The sequence below is a fragment of the Drosophila rhopaloa genome, unplaced genomic scaffold, assembly GCF_018152115.1.
Source record: "Drosophila rhopaloa isolate 14029-0021.01 unplaced genomic scaffold, ASM1815211v1 contig_218, whole genome shotgun sequence".
Classification (NCBI taxonomy): domain Eukaryota; kingdom Metazoa; phylum Arthropoda; class Insecta; order Diptera; family Drosophilidae; genus Drosophila; species Drosophila rhopaloa.
In genome coordinates this window covers 2,700,239-2,722,192 of record NW_025335104.1, presented here as the reverse complement: position 1 = coordinate 2,722,192, position 21,954 = coordinate 2,700,239, and the positions used below count along the sequence as shown (strand labels likewise).

Here is a 21,954-nt window from a genome sequence, read left to right as displayed (position 1 = left end):
TTCAAGGTCGACAAGCCTTAACGCTACTTATTTGAGATATTTTTTTACCAATTACTTTCGGGCTCAGGTTTTTCAGGAGTGGTAACCCGCTTTGGGAGCACAAGCTTAATTTGAATTAACAATGTCACACGTTGAAGCTTTGTGACAAGGCCAAGGCAACGGCTGTGTAAACTGGCAGCATTACGAATTCGACGTATTTATTCGTTAATTTATTTGAATCTGGATCGTTTTCCATTCACCCACAGCCCTCGTCGTAATTATTTCATGAAAATACATTTTGAATTCGTTTTTTACTTTCTAATAACATTTTTTTGAGCAAATGTATTTCGTTGCCAGTTGTAAAAGCTTGACTTCTGTTTAAGCTTCTCTTGTTGCGCCTGCTCCGACTTTAGTTGCATAATGTAGTTCTCCATTAGCCGACTGGGTGTGTTTTGCTGGAAATTTAACGTTGGAGTGGTCATTTCCGTATCCATCTGTTGACGGGTCCTCCAGTATCGATGCAGCCCATCCACTCCAAAGGCCGGCACCTCAATACACAAAAAGTACGCCAGCTCCATGCCACTTATTAAGGAGCATCCCAGAAACAAGCCGGCAATTCCACCAAAGCTAACTGAAAAAAAGGGTAAATTTATTTACAGAATACATTTAAAAGCGTATTCCCACAGAGATCCATCCACCATCCGTTGAACGGATGGTCCATAAGGTTTTGCCGTTCCGAAAATTCCCAGTTAGTTCCCCATCCAAATTTAACGGACTTTTTTATGCGGACTTTTTTATCGGGAGAGTCGATCTAGCCATGTCCGTCTGTACGTCCGTCCGTCCGTTTCTACGCAAACTAGTCCCTCACTTTTAAAGCTATCTGCTTGAAACTTTCCCAAAAGTTTTCTTTCTATTGCGGGTAGTACATATGTCGGAACGAGCCGGATCGGCCGACTATATCATATAGCTTCCATAGGAACAATCGAAAAAAAAAAAATTTTTAATGGTAACTTTGTTGTTATACCCTTGCAGAGGGTATTATAATTTTGGTCAAAAGTGTGCAACGCAGTGAAGGAGACATCTCCGACCCTATAAAGTATATATATTCTTGATCAGGATCACCTCCTGAGTTGATATAGCCATGTCCGTCTGTCCGTCTGTCCGTCTGTCCGTCTGTCCGTCTGTCCGTCTGTCCGTCTGTCTGTCCGTCTGTCTGTTTCTACGCGAACTAGTCTCTCAGTTTTAAAGATATCGAATTGAAACTTTGCACACACCCTTCTTTCCTTTGCACGCAGTATATAAGTCGGAACGGCCGGGATCGGCCGACTATATCCTATAGCTGCCATATAACTGATTGATCGGAAATGCCATAACTCTGCTGTTTGTTAGGTTAGGAAGTTGGGACTTTCTATGGGTTTTATATTTGGCCAATCAATCCGACGTACCAAATTTCATAAGGATCGGCCGACTATATCTTATAGCTGCCATATAACTGATTGATCGGAAATGCCATAACTTTGGTGTTTGTAAAGTTAGGAAGTTGGGATTTTCTATGGGTTTTATATTTGGCCAATCAATCCGACGTACCAAATTTCATAAGGATCGGCCGACTATATCTTATAGCTGCCATATAACTGATTGATCGGAAATGCCATAACTTTGGTGTTTGTAAAGTTAGGAAGTTGGGATTTTCTATGGGTTTTATTTTTGCCTAATCAATCCGACATATCAAATTTCATAAGGATCGGCCGACTATATTCTATAACTGCCATATAACTGAACGATTGGAAATGCCATAACTTTGGTGTTTTTAAAGTTAGGAAGTTGGGATTTTTTATGAGTATTAAGAATGCATTATGAATGATTTTGGAGAATATAATTTGCAGAATATTCTGCAAGGGTATTTCAACTTCGGCTCCGCCCGAAGTTAGCTTTCCTTTCTTGTTTTTAATTTTTTTTTGTTTGTTCGTTGGGATTTGGTAATATTTAAATATTATGGAATTACGGTTTTAATTAAATTAAAATCGGATAACACTATCATATAGCTGCCATAGAAACGATGGGAAAATGCAGTCGATTTGTAATAACTGCAAGGGTATATAAACTTCGGCTTGCAGAAGTTTGCTTCCTTTCTTGTTTTTCTTTAGTTTTTACTTTGTAAAGGTCTTAGGATGTGGACCCCGCTGATCTGGAAGCCTCTGCAGCGGAAGTCAACTCTGAAGCAGCTCTGCGCCCCCTGCAAAGCGCGTGTGTCTGATGTACTACTGTAGGTGAAGAGTAAGGTGAATTTTCAATTAAACATTCGCGGGCTTAAGATGGCGGACTAGTTCTTTTTTTCTTGAGTTGGCAGGACTGTTGATGACATCTGGCGGTAATTTCATGTCAATGTCAGTATCAGTATTTACGCTTGTGTTTACCAAAGGATCAAGAGTGCATTAGTCGATTTTTACAATGTCTGATTTAACTGAGCAGAGAAGTAGCATCAAATTTTGTTTGCGGAATGAAATTTCGGCTGCGGAAACGTTGAGGATGTTGCGCAAGGCCTTTGGTGATTCTACCATGTCCCTGAAAAATGTTTACAAGTGGTACAAAGACTTCAAAGAGGGTCGGGAACGTGTTGACGACAGATGACCAACACGTCAATGAAGTGAAGGAATTAGTGCTCAAAAATCGTCGGTTGACTGATATGATCGGAATATCAGAAGGATCTGTGAAAACCATTTTGAAAGACCGTTTGGGCCTACGAAAAGTCAAATCTCGTTTGGTACCGAAAACAATCAATTTCTGCACTCGTTCTTCGTGACCAAATCGCCAAAAATTCGACGCATATCGTTCCGCAACCACCATATTCTCCTGATTTGGATCCGTGTGACTTCTGGCTATTACCAAAACTCAAGAGACCACTCCGGGGAACGCGTTTCGAGTCGATTGAAGAGATAAAAGCGGAATCGACGAGGGCGCTCATGGCTATACCGGAAAGGGATTATTTGGCCTGTTTCGAGGATTTGAAAAAACGTTAGCATAATTTTTTTTATCGGGAGGGGATTACTTTGAAGGGGATGAAATTGATTCAGGAAAATAAATAAAGAATTTTCACCTTACAAACAATGTTAAGTGGAATAAATCGTTGTGTTATAGAAGAAATTAAAATATAACCAATAACACTACAACAAACAAATTCACCTTACTTTTTGCCCACAGTAGTACATTTTCCATTTAAAAAGTAACGAACAGTTTTATTTTAAATGTAACGACAAGCTAACGATAAGTTTAACAGCAAAGGGAAAACCTAAAGAGGGGTGAAAAGGAGTGCGCAAATTAAGAGAGAAAGACGATTACGAGAGCAAAAAGACGAGACGACGAGATGAAGCGGCAAAAAGACGAGCGGAGAGTTTGATGAAGGAAGCCGAAGACGACGCATCAAGACGAGAGCAACGACGTTCGTTATTAAATAAAACCTATTAAAACCTCTAGACATTGTATTTGAAGAAGCTGTAATCAATTATCCTAAGCCTTAATTAACTATTATATTAAATTTTAACCAAAACCCCACATTTTGAGGCTCTCTGGGAGAAAAATAACACTTTTTCTGTATTTCAGAATTGTGTGTGTATCGCAAAAGTGAATCGAAAAACGACGCAAATTTTTGTCAAAACTTAAATAAAAAGGAATTATAGCCGGAACTCTAAGATCGAGCAGCAAATCTAGCATTGTTGCATTACACAATTTTGTGTTCGGAAGTGAAGGAGACGAAAACAACCGAAAGAGGCTGTGCGCATTTAGTGGTTTTTAAATAAGCAAAGAAAGTGATGAATACAGGCGCAAATTTGCTTATATTAACGAAAACATAAGTAACCGTGAAGGCAAGAATTGAAGACATTGACTTCCATCTTTCAAAATCTTTTTTTTTATGATACCTTGATCGAGGTAAAAGCGCGTGCCGATCGGACGTCTATATCCTATAGCTCCCATAGGAACAACAGGGTGAAATCGGTTAAAATTTGATGTTTTTCAGGATATTTCGCGCAGTATATAAGCTATTAACATGAATCTTTTCAAATCTGTCTATTTCTACGCGAACTAGTCTCTCAGTTTAAAAGATATCAAACTGAAACTTTGCACACACCCTTCTTTCTTTTGCACGCAATATATAGGTCGGGATCGGCTGACTATATCCTATACCTGCCATATAACTGAACGATCGGAAATGCCATAACTTTTGTATTTGTAAAGTTAGGAAGTTGGTATTTTCTATGGATTTTATATTTGGCCAATCAATCCGACCTACCTTTATAACAACTATATCATATAGTTTCCATATAACTGAACGATTGAAAATGCCATAACTTTGGTGTTTTTAAAGTTAGGAAGTTGGGATTTCTTATGGGTTTTATTTTTGGCCAACCAATATAATTTACAGAATATTCTGCACGGGTATATCAACTTCGGCTCCGCCCGATATTAGCTTTCTTTTTTTGTTTTATCCATACCTCGATCAGGGTTAAAGGGGAAATGGGTACATTGTTGATTATGTATTTTCTATCGTACATGTGCCGTCCTTCTTAATTCTCATTGTTACGGAACTGCATCGTCCAGGGACCGCTCCGGCTAGCTCCGGAAGGAGTACCCCCAATATCCCTACAGCTTACACAACATTCAATATCGATTACTATCGACGTCTCACTCTACAAATATTAACATCTCTAATAACGAAAAAGTAAACAAAACCAAAATAACAGAATCGATTGTCCCCTCGTGGTGAATAGATGTCTTTTGGATCGGTGTGATTTAAATTATTTAAAAGTGTGGAATAAAAGTTTTAAAAAAATTTGATCTAATTCTTATTTTTTCTGGAGTGCTGAAAAAAAAAGGCCTCAATACGAGGAGCCTAATTAAAAAAAAAAACACCATGTCCTCCACGGCCAAGGAGAAATTCCTGGCCTCGGATGCAGTGGCTTGTAAAGCCAAAAAACCTAAATTTGAAAGAAGGACAAGAAATGGAGGAAACGACGAAGAGATGGTAGAAGAACCAATGGAAGTCAGGCCAATAACCCCTAACCAAACGGTATCTGGAATTCAGATGGAAAACAAGCAAGTAGAGCATGCAATGAAAATGGAATATGACGGTGATCATAAGGGACCGTTTATGGTATATGTGGACAAGAAGAGAACAAGTGGAGAACAGTGTAGAGTGCCGATTAACCCATTGGAGCTAAGCGGGATTTTAGTCAAAAATAAAATGATTGGTATTATCGCAGTGCAAAAGATAGGCTTTGGGCGTTGCAAAATTGAATTTAAATCAGCAAAAGAGGCGAATTTATTAGTTAATTCCGATCTTGACAAATACGGATATGAACCGAAAATTTGTAAGCACTTTATTTATAAAACTGGAATAATATATCAAATTCCAACCTCTTTTACAACTGAAATGATTAAGGAGTCGATTATTTCTTCAATGCCTATCGAAGAGGTGATTAGAATTAACACCACAGATAAAAATAATAAAGAGATTTTAGTACCTACCAGCAAAGTTAAATTATTATTTAGAGGCAATCAAATTCCCTCTGAAATAACTCTCCTATATACAAAAGTTCCTGTTTCGAATTTTGTTCCTTTTAATCAATGTTATAGATGTTTTAGATTTAAACACTTTGCACAACATTGCAAACAAAACGAGCAAAAATGTTATAAGTGTTCCATAGTGCATCCCTCCACTGTTATTTGTAGTAATACTGTCTGTGTTAATTGTAAGGGAAACCATGTTTCGACTTCGCGTTCTTGTCCAGCAAGACAGCGTGAATTTGCAATTCAAAAATGTATGACAGTAGAAAATTTATCTAGAATGGAAGCTAAAGCTAGGTATCCATCTCTTTTTGGTAGATTTGAAACAGTTGATTCATTTGATCATACTGCATTTCCTCAGCCCTTCTGGCAAAAAGTAAGTAATGAGAGCTCGCCAATGCATAACAACACAAAATCAACAGCAGAAACAATCCACTCTTATAAACCTTTTATTAAAATAGTTAGAAACATGGAAAACCACAAAGCTGAAAATGTAAACGCACAGATGGCAGCCTGTACAAGTGCTCTGAAAGAAAACGAATATATTTCATCTGAACGTTTTACACCAATTGAAAATAATAGACCGTCACAGTTCGAGTCTGCTCTCGAAACTGCTGAGTCTGGTCTAAATAATTTACATGCTGAAATTTCCAAATTTTTATCAAACTTAAACAACGAAGTTAACAATGTTAATTCAAGAAAATTCCTTGAAGAATTAAATACTAAAATTGCGCAAACAAATTGCAGAATTGATTTAATTAAAATTAATAAATAATTTAAAATTTTATATTTTTTATTAAAGCTTCTTTTTTTCCATTATTTTAATTTTCTCTATAACAAAAACTAATAATTCTTCAACTATTATTTCTTGAAAATGAAAATTCTACAATATAATATACAAAGTCTTACTTCTAAAAATAATAAACAATTGCTAGAAATTTGTCTGGTAAATAATGATATTGATATTGCAATTTTATCTGAAATTTGGGTCAAAGATAATTCAATGTGTAGCCTTTTAAATTACAATTTTGTCTGTAGAGAACGAAATGACGGGTATGGAGGAGTTGGAATATACATAAGAAAAATATACGTTTTGAAATAATAAATCTTAGCACTAATATTGAATTAATTGGTATTAGAACTCTAAATCTAAGTCGTAACATAAATGTTTTCGGTGTATATTCTGCTCCCAATGTGGACCTTAATACGTTTGAGCTTAGCTATAATAATATTCGAACTTTTGTTTCATCATTAAACGGTACTTCTTTGATAGGAGGTGATCTTAATGCTAAATCAATAGTTTCGGGTAATGAATCTAATAATTCTAAACGAATCTTTTTAGAAAGGTCTTTAGTAAATTCGGAATTTTCCTGTATTAATAATGGCTCGCCAACTTTTTCAACAAATCCCAACTATTCATCCGCTATTGATATATCTTTAGTAAATAGAATCAACTACAATTTTAATTGGTCCACAATCAACACAAAAATAACTAATAGTAATCATTTCCCAGTAATAATTGAAATTTTTAATAATAACTCCATTACTGAGCATAAAATTTTACATGAGAAGGTACTCTCGGATTTCTCGGAAATTCATATCTCAACTCTTGACAACCTGTATAGTACAACTAAGAACATTGTTTCTAAAACCACCTTACATATTTCGCAAAACAATAAATACACTCCTAAGAAATATTGGGATGAATCCTGTGATAGATTGCTTAGATTAAGAAACGCTAGTCGCCAAAAGTATTATAAAACAAAATTATTTTCTGAAAGCCAACAAAACATTAAACAATTATATTTTTATAATTTTGTTTGTAGGCGACCTTTGATGTATGTTTGAATTTTTGAGTTTTTCCGGCTCGAGGTCAACAATTGAAAAATGTTATAAATAAAAGTTTTTAATTTTTATTTTTTATTATTTCCAATATATTTCGGTGGCACTTCGGCAACCGTCTTCAGGGCAACTATAATCAACATAAAAACATAAAATAACATAAATTTAGACAATATAAAACACAGCTTTAAAAATTATTACACCTACATAATTTTACACGTCTGCACCGTCGGACGTGGAGATTAATACTAGTTGTTATTAAGTAAGTGTCTGTAAGTGTGAGCGCAATTTTCAACGTCTGTTTTGTAGTTCAGTCTTATGCTTGTGGGTGTGTTTGTTATATGTAACATTTCTATGGTGAAGCGTTTTTTGTAATGTTGTTCTTGTTCCAAAATAGTCGTTGCTTCAAAATTTGGTGAGTGACCGCTGGTTTTACAGTGGGCCATAAGTGCTGTTTTTTGTATATTAGCTTGGTGTCTTAATTTGAAGTCTGATCTGTGTTGTGATATTCGAGTTTTTAGTTTGGATTTAGTTGTTCCTACATATATACTGTCACATTTTTCATTTATATCTCCATTGCATGGTATTTTATATACCACATTGTTTTTGTCAAACATTTGTATTTTGGACTTGGTCTTGTTGAATATTGGTCGTAGGGTATTGTTGGGCTTGTGTGCTATTGTTATTTTTTGTTTATTGTAAAATTCTGACTTTTTAAGGCGTTCTGATAGTCTTGGTATATATGTTACGGACATGTATTGTGTAGGTTCTCTACATTTTGTTTTTTGTTCCATGTTTTGGTGTCTTTTAATTAAAGTTCTAATTAGATGGTTTGGGAAGTCGTTGTCCTTTAAAATTTGTCTTATTTCATTTTTGGTTTGTTCATGAAAAATGTTGTCCGAAATGGCTAGCATCCGTTGTATACAACCTACCGCTGTACTGATTATCATTGTTTTAGGGTGTTTTGAGTTAAAGTTTATGATTCGTCCTGATGCTGTTGGTTTTTTATACCACTTTAGTTTTAGAATGTTCCCCTGTCTGTGAACCATTGAGTCCAAATATGCTAGTCCTCCATCTTCTTCCTGTTCCAGTGTGAATTTTATATTTTTATTGAAAGAGTTTAAAGCGTCAAGTGTGTTTTGTATTTCGTCTTCTTTTACTATTGCGAATAAATCATCCACATACTTCGTCAAAAGTCTTGGTTTGTGTCCTAGTTTTTTCAAAGTGTTGTCTAATAGCTCTTCCATTACTATGTCTGCAATTATTGGTGAAGCAGGGGATCCCATCGGCATTCCTATATATCGTCATTAAATTTAAAATATCTGTTGTCTTGTATGCAAAATTGTACTATGTCCATAAACATTTTTTTCGGCATATTTGTGTGTTCTTTTATTTTTGTCCATTTTTCTCTAATTGTGTCTAGTGCAAGGTCTATAGGTATGCTGGGAAATAGTGAGACTACATCAAATGATATTAATTTTTCATCATCACAGATGTAAGTGTTGTTGATTCTTTCTTTGAATTCTACTGAGTTTTTGATGTTGTAGTTGGAGTCTATGGTGATGTTCTTTAATATGTTTGAAATATATTTACAAAGTCCGTGTGATGGTGATCCTATAGATGAACATATGGGTCTTAATGGAGTCCCTTCCTTGTGGATTTTTGGTAGTCCGTATATGCGTGGTGGTAATGCCGTTGTCGTGACTAACTTATTCCTTTCGCTCCGTGAAATAAGTCCTTTTGTTAATAGATTTTCCGCTAATTCATTGTTTCTTGTTTGAAGTTTCGATGTTATATCCTTTCGTAAAATCCGATATGTGTTCCTTTCCTCCAATATGTTATTCATTTTTTGATTGTAAGTATCTTTGTCCATAGCAACTGTCTTGTTTCCTTTGTCAGAAGTTAAAATTAGTATTTCGTCATTTTCCTTTAAAAATTTTCGTGTCTGCCCCACTATGTCTAGTATTGCGCGATCTATTGCACTTTCCCGAACCGACGTCATATAATCTTTAATAAGTAAAGAGAATTTAGTGCGTGACTCTTCTTGTTGCTCTTTACCTGTAAGAGTTTGCACCAATTCCTCTCCGTCCGCTATATACTTGAAGAGAGGGAAATTCTTCTTCTCTATTGGTATCGCGAACTTTGGACCCTTTGCAAGAAGTGCTTTCACGTCTGGCGGGAACTCCACATTCGTTTTGTTGACAAACCAATCGTTCGTTTTGTTGTTGTTCGTGAATATATTATTCCGTTCCTTTTGTAGTCTTCTATACTTCCTCTCATGTCTCTCTTTCAATGTTGTTGTTAGTTTATTCGCGACGTTTCTCTCGCTCTTCATAAACATTTGTAAGTCAGCTGAGTTTAACTGCCTCTCCAGAATTTCTTTGGTTTCCTTTACCCTTTTGTTTAGTTTCTTCATTAAGTCATGTTTGTGTTTTATTATAATGTTTAGTACTTTCTTGTGGAATATATGTGAATGTCTAGCTAAGGCTCTTCTAATGTCTGGATGTGCGTCATTGTCAAATATAAATAGCTTATTACATTTAGTTGTATTCTTTAAAAATTTGGAATTAACTGGGACTTTCTACATTTTAACAAAAAGATAATACCAGCTTTTAATTTTACTTGTTTTTTATATGTTGTCTGGAGTTTGTTTATTATGTCCTTGTAGTTGTTATAGTGGTTTTTAATATGCGTATATCCCATGTTTGTGTTGGTGTATACGTACGGCGTGCCTTCCGTTTTTTGTAATTTTGTTTGTAGGCGACCTTTGATGTATGTTTGAATTTTTTGAGTTTTTCCGGCTCGAGGTCAACAATTGAAAAATGTTATAAATAAAAGTTTTTAATTTTTATTTTTTATTATTTCCAATATATTTCGGTTGCACTTCGGCAACCGTCTTCAGGGCAACTATAATCAACATAAAAACATAAAATAACATAAATTTAGACAATATAAAACACAGCTTTAAAAATTATTACACCTACATAATTTTACACGTCTGCACCGTCGGACGTGGAGATTAATACTAGTTGTTATTAAGTAAGTGTCTGTAAATGTGAGCGCAATTTTCAACGTCTGTTTTGTAGTTCAGTCTTATGCTTGTGGGTGTGTTTGTTATATGTAACATTTCTATGGTGAAGCGTTTTTTGTAATGTTGTTCTTGTTCCAAAATAGTCGTTGCTTCAAAATTTGGTGAGTGACCGCTGGTTTTACAGAGGGCCATAAGTGCTGTTTTTTGTATATTAGCTTGGTGTCTTAATTTGAAGTCTGATCTGTGTTGTGATATTCGAGTTTTTAGTTTGGATTTAGTTGTTCCTACATATATACTGTCACATTTTTCATTTATATCTCCATTGCATGGTATTTTATATACCACATTGTTTTTGTCAAACATTTGTATTTTGGACTTGGTCTTGTTGAATATTGGTCGTAGGGTATTGTTGGGCTTGTGTGCTATTGTTATTTTTTGTTTATTGTAAAATTCTGACTTTTTAAGGCGTTCTGATAGTCTTGGTATATATGTTACGGACATGTATTGTGTAGGTGCTGATGCATCAGGACGAATCATAAACTTTAACTCAAAACACCCTAAAACAATGATAATCAGTACAGCGGTAGGTTGTATACAACGGATGCTAGCCATTTCGGACAACATTTTTCATGAAGAAACCAAAAATGAAATAAGACAAATTTTAAAGGACAACGACTTCCCAAACCATCTAATTAGAACTTTAATTAAAAGACACCAAAACATGGAACAAAAAACAAAATGTAGAGAACCTACACAATACATGACCGTAACATATATACCAAGACTATCAGAACGCCTTAAAAAGTCAGAATTTTACAATAAACAAAAAATAACAATAGCACACAAGCCCAACAATACCCTACGACCAATATTCAACAAGACCAAGTCCAAAATACAAATGTTTGACAAAAACAATGTGGTATATAAAATACCATGCAATGGAGATATAAATGAAAAATGTGACAGTATATATGTAGGAACAACTAAATCCAAACTAAAAACTCGAATATCACAACACAGATCAGACTTCAAATTAAGACACCAAGCTAATATACAAAAAACAGCACTTATGGCCCTCTGTAAAACCAGCGGTCACTCACCAAATTTTGAAGCAACGACTATTTTGGAACAAGAACAACATTACAAAAAACGCTTCACCATAGAAATGTTACATATAACAAACACACAAGCATAAGACTGAACTACAAAACAGACGTTGAAAATTGCGCTCACATTTACAGACACTTACTTAATAACAACTAGTATTAATCTCCACGTCCGACGGTGCAGACGTGTAAAATTATGTAGGTGTAATAATTTTTAAAGCTGTGTTTTATATTGTCTAAATTTATGTTATTTTATGTTTTTATGTTGATTATAGTTGCCCTGAAGACGGTTGCCGAAGTGCAACCGAAATATATTGGAAATAATAAAAAATAAAAATTAAAAACTTTTATTTATAACATTTTTCAATTGTTGACCTCGAGCCGGAAAAACTCAAAAAATTCAATTATATTTTTAAAGTAAAAAAATTGAATATGAACGATCTATCAGACGATTTGTCTAATCCAACATCACCAAAAGATATGTGGCAAAAGATAAAAAACCTTAAAATGTATAAACAAATTAAGCCGGTTAAAAGCTCTTGGAACGAAGCAAAACATAAGGAATTTTTGCATCAAATAGCAAATATTCCAAATACCACAAATTGCGCTCAAACCACGATTCCAACGAGTTGTGATCTTCCTAATTTTAGTCTTAACTTTAATTTAGATGATCTTATAACTTTTCTTAAAACTAGAAACCCAAATTCAGCTTAAGGATTGGACAACATTTCTTACAAAATGATTCTGAGCCTTCCCAATAATCAATTGGAAAATGTATTATCCCTTTTAAATGAAATTTTTATTAGCGGGACTATCCCTGATAGTTGGCGCAAAATAAAAGTGGTTCCAGTACCGAAAAAAATTTAGACGCCTCTATTGTGTCAAACAATAGACCGATTTGCCTTCTTAGTATTTTATTTAAGTGCTTAGAAGGTATGATTAAAGTGCGGTTTGAATCTTTTATTAATTTTAATCACCTGTTACCTGATAGATCTTACGTTTTTAGAAAAAATCATTCGACTTCCCAGTGTATTAATGACGTAATAAATAATATAGCAAATCTTAAAGCAAAAAGAATGCAAGTTATAGCCGCTGTATTGGACATAAGTAAAGCTTTTGACGCAGTAAATATTCCTTTGCTCTGTCAAAAGCTAACAAGTTATAATTTTGATAGTGCATATATAGGGTTCATAATAAAATTTCTAGAAAAAAGAGTTTTAGTAAGTAATAACCAAGAAATAGTTGTAAACAAAGGTGCATGTCAAGGTAGTTGTCTGAGTCCCATTCTTTTTAATATTTATACTATAGATTTTCATTCCATCAATGACGAAAACTGTATACTCTTCCAGTATGCATATGATTTCTTTTTAGTGTGTTATGATAGACAGTTTACAAAAGCTTGATATATAACTTAAGATAAATGCTTTCAATAACTTGTGCAATATCAACAATCTTACTTTTAATTCCAATAAATCATCAATCATACATTTCAATAAAAGAAGACAGCCTGCAAACATAGTCTGTGATAACATTGCAATATCAGAAGTAGAAAAAGTCAACTATTTAGGTAGAATTATTAATGCTAATAATTCCTCAGTTAATCATATTGATCAGATTATTTCTAAAGCCAATAAAACTAATATGTTTCTGCAAATGCTCAGTGGTTGTCATTTTGGTGCTCACCCTAATAAATCGCTTTTATTTTATAAAGCCTTTGTACGCTCTAAATTAGAGTATTCATGTTCATCATTTGCTAATATTTCTACTGTTGTTTCTAAAAAGATAAAAGTGCATATAAATTTTTATTTGCGACGTGCTCTTGGTTTAAGGGGGTCTTCTAGTCTAGAGGCTCGAATTTCGACCTTTTTTTTTAACGATTAATAAAAAAAAATCAATAGATATTTTTACTATCCGTTTTTTTTATCATTTGTTTATTAAACTTAAAGGAGTACATAAAATAAATTTCAAAAAAAAAATTAGGTTTCATTGAGTTATTCCTTCTTGAAGAAGAGGGGAAAAAAAAGAGGCCGTGTCCGCGTCGCCATGATATCTATGCTTGTAATTATCTGAAAAATAAAACAATGATAGATTCTTAATGAGTACGAATGTCGCTATGGCATGAACCACCAAAAAAAAAAATCTTTTTTCAAGAAATGGCGGCTACTCAAAGAAAAAAGTCGATTTTTTTCACTAATTTTTCCACTTTGTCGAATTTTTAAAAATATTATAAATTTAAAATTTGTATTTTTTGTTGGTTCATGCGATAGCGATATATTTAAAGAATATTCATGCCAAATTTCAAGTAAATCGACTGATTAGAACTTGAGTTAGAGTGGCGACCGCATCAAAAAAGGTAGTTTCGAGAAAAACGCGTTTAAAGTTCCAGTCGTTCGCTCAACTGGTCTAGTTGCCACGTCACTAAAACGGCAATAACTTTGAAAATAATTTGAGTTTTGAAAAATCCTTTTATTGAGATATTTTTGAATATCCAAACTATCGAATTATGAAAAAAAAATTTTTTCGATTTTCTCAAATTTCTAGACTAGAAGACCCCCTTAATAAAATCAACTCCTATAAATATAATTTATAATTTAGCGTCTGAACTCCCCCGGAGTTCAGACAAAAATTTTTAACTGCTAAAGAGTTAGCCAAAACTTTTGCATACGGTTTACCTATAGCATCTCTTTTGTCTAACTATTTTATTGCTAAAAACACAAGCTATGCTAGAATATATTCCGAATTTAAATACATCTTTGACGCCATCGTGCCTTTGGACAATGTTTTAATTTCAACGCGCAAGATTACAACTGACACAGACTTTTTTAAAGGCTCTTGTTTAAATAAAAAATCAGCAAATCCTACCCTAATAAATACCAATAAATATCCAGGAAAAAATTAATTATCTATTATCCAAAAATTTTTAATTATTTTATACTGACGGCTCTGTAAATGAAAATTTTACAGGTTCATAAAAGCTCAGAAACCAGTAAAAGTTTCTTTACAAACAAAAAATTATCATCACTCACAGCTGAATTAATCGCCATAGATAAAGCCATCGATTTTGCCATAGATAACCAATACTTTAAAATTGCTATTTTAACTGATAGTCTCAATGGGGTTTTATCGTTGAAAAAATCTCATCCAGATAACTACATCGCTAAGCAAATCATAAAAAAAATCGAAAACGCCAAATTTTTATTTTCAATAGAAATGCATTTTATTCCAAGCCACGTTAATATAGAAGATAACGAATTAGCTGACATTGCCGCTAAAAATGCCAAGGACAATGGTGTTTTCTTCTTTGCTCGCTGGCCTTTGAAGGACACTATTACTTATATATACAATCAAATTCACATGGAATGGGAAAATGAATATAATTTATACTGCAGCGGAAGGGATAAAGGTTTCACTCGCCTTTTTACATATGTTACTCCAAAGCCTTGGTTTAAGGATAAAAATGTAACCTTAATCGGTTAGAAATTAAGCAAATCAACCGTCTATTAAGGGGTCATGGCTTTGACAAATGCTCACTAGCTAAAATGAAAGTCATTAACAATAATCTATGCGACACATGCAACGTACCAGAAGATGCATCTCACCTTATTTTTAATTGTCCCGCCTTTTTAAATACACGCACTCATTTTCCAACACTAAGGAATTACAATGATATTTATCGTTTCTTTGATAAAGAACCCATCGAATCTAAAGCCTAGTATCCAGATCGACGAAAACCGTACGCCAGTCATGAGAGAGAGCGAGAGGCAAACAGCTGGCGTTCACTTTTCGTCGGGCCTTTTTTTCACGTCGGTCCCTTATCGACGAAAAAAATACCAGAAAATTCCATAGCGTTGCCAGTCTGCGGAAATGAACTTTGGGTTAACCCTAGCGAAAAGATTAAAAAATTTAATATTTTGGCGTGCGCTTCTCACTGAACATTATAAGAAATGGAGGGAAAAACTAAAAAAAAAATCGCAAAAGTCGATTGCAGGAGTTTACAATTGAGGACAAAATAACATTAATACTATCTGGGGTGCCTCTTGTCAGAGCAACATGTTTTTTGGGTCAAGAATGTACGAAAAAACACAATAAAAGTGCAGCTATGAACTTTAAATTAGCAAATAATTATCAGAAAATTAAAAAAAACAACTGTTAAATTTAAATTGTATTGTTTTTTAATTTCTTTGCAAGGTATTTGATAATATCTTTTAAAGGCTCTTTCCCGCAAATACGATATTTGAATTTTAACTGCTTGTCAACAAACTCAGCTGATTGACAGTACGACCGTAGCACGCTTAAATCTGATGAACCCTCAAAATTTTGGTCACACTGGAAAGATTAAAGTTTTTACGCTAGCGTAATCGTTTGTCGATCTGGATACTAGGCTTAAACATCAATCACCAAAATTCATCAACATGTTTAACACAAACTATCATTCGATACTCATACTCATTAAACATCATCACTAAAATTCATCAACATTGTCTTGCATCATATGGAGTTGCCTTCTTAACGGCTACCACACACGCGTAGGTCCGAAGAGAGGGTGACTTCAGGGGCGGCGTGCGCCGGGTTGTGTGTGGCAGTTGCGCGTTTTATTCTGTTAATAATTCAAATCAGACTCATACATATTAAACTAACTTAAGCTTACCGCAGTGTGCCCTTCTACAATTCACAAGACAATGAGAAGCTCAATTTGTGGCGGCATCCATGTTACCGAGATTAGTAAGCCCACATTTCAAGGGTCACGAAATCCATACAAGTTCGGATAAATTAACAAATACTAGATTTCTCTTACAATACTTATTCTACCTATCGATCACAATGTTTGACCGTCGACATCCCCGACCCCGTGAAGAACCGCTTCACTCAAATCCAAAACCGCGAGTTTTGAGACGGGCCGCAACATTGTCCGAGATAGGCCATTGTCGTTCACGCGCACTGTAGCGCGTCTGACGACTCCATCAGCTCCGCTGTATATCTCCTCCACGATGCCCTTGCGCCACTCTCGTCTGGGCAAGGCCGGATCGCAGACGAAGACCATATCGCCCTGGCGGATGGGCTCCGTTCTCCGGCACCACTTCTCTCGGCGCACAAGCGTAGGCAGGTACTCCAGCACCTCCTCCAGAAACGGTCTCGCAGCATGCGGGCAATCCTCCACTGCTTTCGTGTAGAACCCTCCTTGGGTAGCTCCGCATCCAATTCAGGCGTATTTGAATGGCCAACCACCGCTTCCAATCGATCCTCTGGAAGGGGTCCCATTATCGGCGGCATCGGCCGCGTTCGCTGCAACTTGCACTCGTTGCACGACGAGATTACTTCCTTCATCTCTCGTCTCATCTTTGTTACCCAGAATCTCGTCCGGATCTGAGCAATCGTCGCATCCACATTTTGATGCTTCATGGGCCTCCTCGCACTGTACGGCATGCACAGCGCGGCATCAACTCTTCCATAAGTTCGCAGAACTCCGTGTTCATCCACGTAGGGCGCCAGACCTCGAATCTCACTCGAGCTGGCGACGTTCTTTCCGCATTCCGCCGACCTCATCTCGTCGGGGAACGACTCCAATTGGGCCTGTCTGACTAACAGGTTCTCCGCGTTCTCACACTCCTTTGCAGTGAGTCCGTACTCCTCGAGCTCGCTTCTCTGCTTGCGGCACCAGCGCGCAAACCTTAAGACCCAGGCTGTGGTCCTCACCAGGCGACTGAAGCTCGAGTATCTCTGAAACGGAATGACAAATTCATTTGTGGCCACCAATGCAAACTCACTGGGCCTCTCCTCTTCATCAGGCGCATCTGGAACACGCTTAGTTCCCCTCCTTTGGCGCCGGCCAGCCGCTCTCAGGCTGCCTCAAAAATGCGGGTCCCCTTAGCCACCGCGATTCCGGGCTAAGGTCCGCCTTGTTCTGCGACCTCGTCGCATCATCCACTGCGTTGTCAGCTGTAGTTACCCATCTCCACTGGGAAACCTTCGACGACTCCAAAATCTCCGCCACTCGGTTGCCAACAAACTGCTTATACCGGCGGTGGGTGCTGCCGATCCATCTCAGCACCTTTTTTGAGTCCGTCCATAACACCGTCTCGCTGGTGTCCACACTGTGCTCCTCCTTGACAGCGTTCATCAGTCTGGTTCCAAGAACCGCTGCCTGCAGCTCTAGCCTTGGGATCGACATGGTTCTCATGGGCGCGCACTTCGTCTTTGCGCACACGAAGCTAACCAGCACGTTTCCATCCTCGTACGTGGCCCTCCAATAGTCCACCGCCGCGAATGCAGATTGACTTGCATCCACGAACACGTGCAACTCGATGGTCCGAACCGCTCCATGCCCAAAATATTGGCGAGGACATCGAAACTGTCCCACGGCGTCCATCTCCCTGCGCCAGGCTGCAAAGGCTTTGCCTATCTCCTCTGGTAGTGGTTCGTCCCACTGGATCTTCTGCCTCCAGATCTCTCTCAACAGCAGCGTCGAACGTTGACATCAGCAGGCTCAAATACTCCCTCTTTGTAGGTACTCTATCTCCACTTAGAACGCTACTTGGCACTCGGTGATACTCCACTTTGAACCTGAAGTCATCCGTGGCTACCTGCCATCGCATTCCAAGGATCTTCTGCTCAGCCTCACCCCATCCGACGCTCTTGACTCGTCCAGGTGGTCCCAACGCTGCTTCCACGATGGGTGAGCTGGATGAAAACTGGCATAACTCGAATCCAGCCTCCGCATGTATCTCTTTCACTCGGGTAGATACACTGATAGCTTCGCTCTCTGTAGCGAAACTGTCCACATAGTCATCAACGTAGTGGTGGTCGATGATGGCCTTAACTGCGCTCGGATGTGAATCCCGAAACTTCAGGGCATTCACCGTCTTCACGTAATGCGCAGCGTTCGGCGAGCAGGCTGCTCCAAACGTCATTACGTTCATCTCGTACACATCCGGGTCTCTATCGTCGTCACCATCTCTCCAAAGGAATCGTTGGGAACATCGGTCCTCAGGTCGGATCAGCACTTGGTGGAACATCTCCTTGATGTCACCGCAGACTCCGACTGTTCCTTCCCTGAAGTGGAAGAGCACGGCTGGCAAGGGCTTGTAATGCTGAGGCCCCTTGTCCAGCACCGAATTTAGAGAGGTTCCTCCAACCTTGGCTGCAGCATCGAACACAAGCCGGACCTTACCGGGCTTGTTCGGGTTTTCGACACCAAAGTGTGGCAAATACCATAGCCGGTCGCTCGTCACCGCGACCTCATCATGCTGCAGCTTCTTCGCATATCCTTTGGCTACGTAATCCTTGATGATACGATTGTATTCCAGCGCCAACTGCCTGTTGCGCTTCAACTTCTTTTCTACGTTGATCAGCCGTCTGTGCGCCATCTCGTAGCTCCGTGGCAGCACAGCGTAGTCGTCCTTCCAGAGTAATCCCGTCTGGTAGCGACGCCCTACTTTCACCGTGGTGTCTTCGAGGATCCTTTGTGCCCGCGCGTCATCGCTGCCTGCGACCTGTGGCGCGAGCTTCACACCAAAGCTTTCCATCTCGAAGTAGTCCTCCACCATCTGTTCCATCGTGTCGTCCATTGACACGGCAAGTAGGCAGGACCTCGGTGACGGCGTAGTCGATTGTCCACTTACTGGCCCACGGCGTCCATCTCCCTGCGCCAGGCTGCAAAGGCTTTGCCTATCTCCTCTGGTAGTGGTTCGTCCCACTGGATCTTCTGCCTCCAGATCTCTCTCAACAGCAGCGTCGAACGTTGACATCAGCAGGCTCAAATACTCCCTCTTTGTAGGTACTCTATCTCCACTTAGAACGCTACTTGGCACTCGGTGATACTCCACTTTGAACCTGAAGTCATCCGTGGCTACCTGCCATCGCATTCCAAGGATCTTCTGCTCAGCCTCACCCCATCCGACGCTCTTGACTCGTCCAGGTGGTCCCAACGCTGCTTCCACGATGGGTGAGCTGGATGAAAACTGGCATAACTCGAATCCAGCCTCCGCATGTATCTCTTTCACTCGGGTAGATACACTGATAGCTTCGCTCTCTGTAGCGAAACTGTCCACATAGTCATCAACGTAGTGGTGGTCGATGATGGCCTTAACTGCGCTCGGATGTGAATCCCGAAACTTCAGGGCATTCACCGTCTTCACGTAATGCGCAGCGTTCGGCGAGCAGGCTGCTCCAAACGTCATTACGTTCATCTCGTACACATCCGGGTCTCTATCGTCGTCACCATCTCTCCAAAGGAATCGTTGGGAACATCGGTCCTCAGGTCGGATCAGCACTTGGTGGAACATCTCCTTGATGTCACCGCAGACTCCGACTGTTCCTTCCCTCAAGTGGAAGAGCACGGCTGGCAAGGGCTTGTAATGCTGAGGCCCCTTGTCCAGCACCGAATTTAGAGAGGTTCCTCCAACCTTGGCTGCAGCATCGAACACAAGCCGGACCTTACCGGGCTTGTTCGGGTTTTCGACACCAAAGTGTGGCAAATACCATAGCCGGTCGCTCGTCACCGCGACCTCATCATGCTGCAGCTTCTTCGCATATCCTTTGGCTACGTAATCCTTGATGATACGATTGTATTCCAGCGCCAACTGCCTGTTGCGCTTCAACTTCTTTTCTACGTTGATCAGCCGTCTGTGCGCCATCTCGTAGCTCCGTGGCAGCACAGCGTAGTCGTCCTTCCAGAGTAATCCCGTCTGGTAGCGACGCCCTACTTTCACCGTGGTGTCTTCGAGGATCCTTTGTGCCCGCGCGTCATCGCTGCCTGCGACCTGTGGCGCGAGCTTCACACCAAAGCTTTCCATCTCGAAGTAGTCCTCCACCATCTGTTCCATCGTGTCGTCCATTGACACGGCAAGTAGGCAGGACCTCGGTGACGGCGTAGTCGATTGTCCACTTACTGGCCCAAAAACAACCCATCCAAGTTCGGTTGCGGCCGCATACGGTCCCTCTCTGGCAAACCGCCTCGTCCTAAGTGGCAATCCTAAATGTCCATTGTCCAGTCCGATGAGCAACTTGGGCACCACATTGGTATAGGGCTTCATCGGCAAACGCGCATCCTTATGCACGCCTTGGACATCTCGTCGGCCTAACGTCTGCATCGGCAGACTCAGGCTCGAAACAGAGTACATGTTCCTCAACGCGTGGCGAGTGGGCTTCCCAGCTCCACTTATCTCCAGACTCATCACGTTACTGGGCTCTCTACTGGCCCTTCCTCCGAACCATTGAATGTTCAGCTGTCGACGATCGCCTCGCACTCCCAGAACCCTCCGTAAGGATCCCTCATCCAAGAGCGCGTATGTGTCCACCTGGCGACCAGCTCCGTACAGCGTTACTGGCAGTATACGGAACAAGAGTCGGCCTCCCTCGGCGTCAACGCAGCTTAAATTCCTCTGCACGGGCGCCTCCGCTGGCTGCGGGGCCCTTCTCTCCACGCTGTTTCTAAGGACAGCCGACTGCAGGCTCCCCTCGTGGTCCCTGTAACCACCTCGTGGCGAAGATCTCCTATCCGGGCCGCGTCGGGAAACTGCTGACTGCTGGTTTCCTCCGTTGTGGCGCCTAAAGCCACCTCGTGCCGGCCATCTTCGCTCCTCGTCCGCGCCATGTAGCAGACGGTGATGCAATTTACGACATCCGTTGACCTGGCACTCGCCATATGCATCGCAGGATCTGGTCGTATGTCCACTCCGTAAGCATGTGAAGCAGAGCCAATGCCTCCTCACCATGCTCCTTCTGTCTGGTGGCGAAGCTCCAATAAACTCCCTGCAGCTCGTCGCACCATGTTGCCCTCCACAAATTGGACAACTTCCATGCCGATCATCCTGTTGATCGCATCCGTTCTGGTCGTCGCTCGCATGCAGAACTCGTCGCCTCGGCTCCTTTCCCTCGACGTCCAAAACCGTACACACAACGTTTGCGTACTCCTGTAAAGGGAAAGGGCTCGATCGATGCAGCGTGCCTGGCCTAGTCCACTCGCTTGCTCGTAGGTAGCTTTGCCACAAGCTCCTCCATTAGCGTTGGGTTCCACAGGCGCTGCTCCGCCTTCGCTGACTGCAAGAAGGCCGTGAGGTTACTCACTCGGGTTGCGAAGGGAACGATCCTCGCCAGGTGCTGCTCCGAAATCGGCGGCACCTCTCGCACACTGTTCAGCTGGCTGCGTATAAGCTGCTCCGGTCGGCCAAACCTAAAGCGCAGCTGCTCCATCACGGCGCTGACGTTCCCAGGGTGAATCAGCAGCGACTTCACCGTCTCGCGTGCTTCATCTTTCAGCCCCTTCAACAACCTCTGGTTGTTCTCCAAGTCCGTGCAGTTGTATGCTTGGGTCGTCTCCACAAACGCACAATTAAAAATCGGCCACTCCTCGGGCTGCCCTCCAAATACAGGCAGGTCCGGAAGCCTCCTTGTCCCATACGATCCTTGGATTCCATTCGGCGTCATCGAGGCGTA

The 21,954-nt window shown here is 39.8% G+C and overlaps 1 protein-coding gene across 1 annotated transcript in view; it reads right to left on the bottom strand.

Annotated features, from left to right (window-relative positions):
- Nucleotides 1–278: 278 nt before the first annotated feature.
- LOC108048448 (pickpocket protein 19) overlaps nucleotides 279–21,954 on the bottom strand; it is a 94,711-nt gene continuing 73,035 nt past the window's right edge. Inside the window, exon 6 of the mRNA XM_044460781.1 lies at nucleotides 279–610. Within this exon, the coding sequence (XP_044316716.1) occupies nucleotides 291–610 (320 nt within the window). The 3' untranslated portion in view covers nucleotides 279–290. The remainder of the gene's footprint in view (nucleotides 611–21,954) is intronic.